General features: G+C 36.9%; 1 protein-coding gene across 1 annotated transcript in view; it reads right to left on the bottom strand.

Moving 5' to 3' along the window:
- Window positions 1-1,040: 1,040 nt before the first annotated feature.
- The window catches only part of LOC107699401 (phospholipid phosphatase 2-like), an 18,393-nt gene continuing 14,496 nt past the window's right edge, over window positions 1,041-4,937 (bottom strand). Inside the window, exons 2-5 of the mRNA XM_016500638.1 lie at window positions 2,776-2,927; window positions 2,256-2,518; window positions 2,102-2,159; window positions 1,041-1,251 (exon numbers count right to left, since the gene is read on the bottom strand). Coding sequence (XP_016356124.1) covers window positions 1,066-1,251; window positions 2,102-2,159; window positions 2,256-2,518; window positions 2,776-2,927 — 659 coding nt within the window. The 3' untranslated portion in view covers window positions 1,041-1,065. The remainder of the gene's footprint in view (window positions 1,252-2,101; window positions 2,160-2,255; window positions 2,519-2,775; window positions 2,928-4,937) is intronic.

Genomic DNA, 4,937 nt, shown 5'->3' with positions numbered 1-4,937 from the left:
GTTATGCCATCCCATAGCACAAAGTCACGTGACTTTTTTGATGTGCATGGAGGAAATTATTCTGTAAATGAGTTTCCATCTCCCATTATTCACATTAACTCTTTTTCGCACAAGTCAAAAATCACCTCAAGCGAGCGTGAAAACTTTTTTGCAAATTAAGGGATGTTCTTTTCTCGAAATTTGTTTCCATCACTCATTTCTGATGTGATACTTCAAAATGCGGATAAAAACAGGGTGACGGAAACATAGCTATTAGTAACTGGTGGTCTAATCATTGAATTCTTGAGATTTCATTTTGAAAGAAAGCTGACTAACTAATTTTGACAATCTCATTTGCAGTCATGGCTGTGGCTAAATAAATGGTCAACATTAAATTCATGGCTACTGCAGTGCTGGACCGACAGTAAAGTGCCCAATAGAACATGGCTAAAGTAAACAACGATTGCAAACCAAATAAGATCAAAAGTGTTTGACAACCACTTCGGGCTGATATGGCCTTTTCGGTATGTAAAACTAAAGTTTACATGAGGATTGATTTCATTCCTACATAAACACAATATTATTGACATAGTACTTCTCGATTAAAATATGCTAACAGGATATGCAAACATTAAATGTACCATGCTGATGTTTTTCAGTAGAATGCAAATGTAATCAAAATAGAATCCATTTTATCATATTTATACTTTAGGTAGTAATATCTAAAAAATATATTTAAAAAAATAGCAATGCAGCATTCAATAACCAAAAAGCAGATTAATATTACAAATATTTCATAGGAATTTGGACAAATGCAAACAAAAATTCGAAAGTTCAATAAAGCCAGCTTTTTTAAAATGCAAAAATTGAAAAGAAAAAAAAAAAGAAACATAACAGGCTTGCAGATGCTGTAGTGGTATCTCACATTTAAATTTGTAGGGGAACAAAAAAATATATCCTAACAGATTTGAGACTTTAGTCTTTGCAACTTTACAGATCTTCTTTATGCACCAAGAGCTTGTAACACTCCAAAGAGAAAGGAAAAATTGAAATCGCATCATATGACCCCTTTAAAGGAAAAAAGGGTTAACTTACAGTGAGAATTGCAATGAGCGCCCCCTGGAGGAGCCCCACCAGCACATCGCTCCAGTGGTGTTTATAATCGGACACACGAGTGTAACCTACATACACAGCAAAGGCCACCAGGAAGAACTGGATAGTGGGCCTCAGGAGACGAGCCCATTTTGCATTCAATCTGGCCTGAACATAGAACTGTGAGAGAAAAGAGGAAGAGGTGACTTTCATTAGAGGAATTATAATGATTTAATTTGTTGAGAAGATTAGAAAATTGAAAGAAAAGAAAAAACAACACTAACAGCTTTCATTTTCTTTAGTCTTTGGGAAATAGCAAATGCTAACAGTTTAGCATTACCTCAGAAGGCTCTCTAAAAAGCATTTAAGATTTGTATGTTTGCTTTGTAATTAATCAGGAAACCATTTTGTACTAAGAATGATGCAGAACCTGTCTCGGCTGATTTCAGAGATTACTTTTTATTGTTTTGTTCTCTGACAGTTGCATTAAATTAGTTCCAGTTAGTTTGCAAACCCCACAACAAAATGATTATTTTAAAAACCTGCAAAAATTTGAACTCGTACACCATACATTCCTCATTGTTTCTGATTTATGTCATATCTATACCATCATCCATGTGCTTCAAAAAACAGTTGCTCCTTAATAAGCCTCAATGTGTGGTCACATTAGAACATTTCAGCAAAAACTGAATAGGCAAAAAGGTCCACTGTCAAATGTAGCTCACAAAAAAGTCACTTTCAAACCAAGCAGCTTTCTGTTGGTCAATGCAGTGAATTTGCATGACCAATTTGAACTATGCAAAATCTTTGTGAGGACATTTTGTGATGAGAATTTATTGAACACCAGTAAATGTCACTGCATTCAATGCCTATATTGACATCAAATACTACTACAGAATTAATGACTATTTTCAAACAGGTTTCCCGAATGCTTTCTCCCTTCTACCATTGGTCACAAAAACAGATAATCCCACCCCCAAACTTTTGTTAAATGTTTAGAGGGTTAGCATTTAGCTGCTATAGCACTCACTGCTAGAAACAGCATGCAGTACATCCCAAAGGAGGAGTGGCCTGAGTAGAAGGACAACCTACAACACACAAATCACAAAGAAATTCACAAAGTGAGTTTCAAAAGAAATTCACTGAAATCAAGCCATTAAAAAGATTTATGATAAGAAGCATACCGGGCTTCAGTTACATCACGTGGGTCGCCAGTGCAGTTGATTGAGGCCACGTATCCTTTGCAGACTTTGGGAGCACATACTGTTAAGAAATGTGGGCGTGGTCGCCCAATGGTGTACTTGGCCAAGTCCGTCAGTGATTGGCTGACGGCTCCCCCAAACAGGAAGGCACCCATCACCTTATATATGGCTGACACATATTGATTAAAAGTCGAGTTGGAGTTAATTTTTTTGCTGTACACCAGATATGCTTCAGCCGATGATGTCTAGAGGAACAGAAGAGGGGGAAAAAAAAAAGTTTAGAAATATGCATTTCTGTAGCTTGCAACAAAGATTAAAACAGTTAAGTTAGTTGTAAATATGTCAAACAATTCCATGAGCACATAATGCTGTGTTGTTGTGCATAATAAAACCCTCTGCTGTGCAGAGTCATGAACGGGCACTTTGTTGAGAATCAGCGCGTGACTCATGGGATGATAAGATCATGGAAGGGATGATGGAGATCAATGAATGAGGGACTCACGATGATGATAGTGCAGGTGATGGTGACTACAGCCAGTGTCACGTGGGTGATTGTGTCTGGTTTTACAGGGTAACTAATGCTCTCGTCCTGGCAGTAGATGCCTCGCTCATATGGCTGGGACACAATATTCATTATCACAAAGGGCAGAGAAGCTACAGGAAAGAGAAGATGAGACAATAGATAAACAAATAAATAAATAAAGCAATTTAAAGCGATAATGCTTATTAAATGAGAAGTTATTGTCTTATGTGGAGAATATACAGGGTGAATATCCTAAAGACTGGCTGGGTCATATTTTAAATAAAATAAGATAAAATTGACATGACAAGTAAGCATTTTTTTTCAACCATTTCTAATTACTTTAATTTCAAAACAACAAACAATTGGCTAACTATTTATAATTAACGTAGCTGTATGTGAATGTAAACAGTCTGCAAAGTTGTAAAGCTGAAAGTGCATCATAGATAAAGTTATTGCCTCTCAAAAGAAAGAGTTGACGCTGAACCGCTAAAACGAGTCGTTTAAAATTCCAATCCCATTTCCGTGAAATTCATGTCCCGAGTTACCATATTTGCCTGTTTTGCATGGACATCCCACAAAAACTTGAACCCATATGAATTTACATATGCTATATATACACTACCGGTCAAAAGTTTGGGATCAGTAAGACTTGTAATGTTTTTTAAAGAAGTCTCTTATGCTCATCAAGGCTGCATTTATTTGATCAAAAATACAGAAAAAAACAGTAATCTTGCTAAATGTTATTACAATATTTCTAATAAAAAACCGTTCTGATCCCAAACTTTTGACCGGTAGTGAGTGTGTGTGTGTGTATGTATAAAGCAAATAAATAAATAAAACTGGAGCAGTTCTGTATGCATCATAGATGATTCTATGAAATGCAGCACAGTTTTTCAATTTATTTATTTTTTTTTAATAAATCGCAGAACAACATCTGAATTCTGCCATGGAAGCAGTGACTATTTATAGTACCTCTTTTTCCCAAAGAGTCACATGGAATTTTATCCCACAGTTATGAGGAAGTCACCTGACCACGCCGTCTTAACCCAAAACACGTTGTGAGCCATATCATAAACATGACCGTATACACATCCACAGCCCAGACATCCTTTCCACAATGCCTTGGTCGAACTGATGTGGCTGGAGATGCACATGTCTGAATGTAGCCACAGCGTGATCCTTTAATTAATGGAAAATGCCCTTGGGACATTCAGAAATCTTACAAAATCACTTGGCAACCATGTGATCCTAAGCCACAGCAACTGAAGAGAACAGTAAGAGCAATGCTACTTCCTGTAAATCCATTTTCTGTTGATAAAGTGGGTGTATAAAAACAGTGTTGTAGTAAGTTTGCGTATCTTTACTGCCAGAAAATGTTCTGCCATTTGAATGGGATCTATAGCATTTGTAGATATTTTAGGTATGCTATGAATGCCAAGGACCTGTAGAGATATCAGAAAGATGCTACACCAGCAGGAAAACATGCAGTTAAAAATTTTCAATTTGATTCTGGATCTTCTGGTTGACTCAGTATGTCTAAATATTGATGTCCAGCACACAAATCCAGAACTGCTCCAGTGCCATTTATACCACTGCGGTATTACAATGCACAAGAGGATCTGAGAGACAGACAGTCAGGTCTGTCACAAATGTAACTCTAGGCTCAATATGAAGGAGCTGCTTTCACCCAGGCAGTTTTCATATTTAAAAAAAATTCTTCAATATTATTCTACAAGGGTCTTTAAAAATACACAAGTTTTTAATCTGTACATAAAGAGCTAATTAATAATCACATAATATACTACTAAAAAACATTTCTAATGCCGGGTTCAGACTACACTATATTTTTGTCGGTCACGATAGTCACTGTGTCGGATTACACGATTTTGACTCCTACAATCTTGTCAGACTACACATTGCTTCCCGACCATTCATTGCGTGCAGTCTTTAACGACGCGCGTGATGTCATCAAGGCGGCAGAAATAGCGACTGACTTCCGAAAACAAGAGTGTAAACATTGCTGAAGCGCTTCCGCTATAGTTCACCAGTAGGGATGTAACGATTAACCGCGAGCCGGTTGAAAATCGATTCAAATATGTGACGATTCAAATCGGTTGAGATGCTAAACAAATCGCGATTCG

This window comes from Sinocyclocheilus anshuiensis, unplaced genomic scaffold (genome assembly GCF_001515605.1).
Source record: "Sinocyclocheilus anshuiensis isolate Anshui unplaced genomic scaffold, SAMN03320099.WGS_v1.1 scaffold766, whole genome shotgun sequence".
NCBI lineage: Eukaryota > Metazoa > Chordata > Actinopteri > Cypriniformes > Cyprinidae > Sinocyclocheilus > Sinocyclocheilus anshuiensis.
Note: the sequence above shows the minus strand (reverse complement) of the source record. Positions and strands in the feature narration are given on the sequence as shown.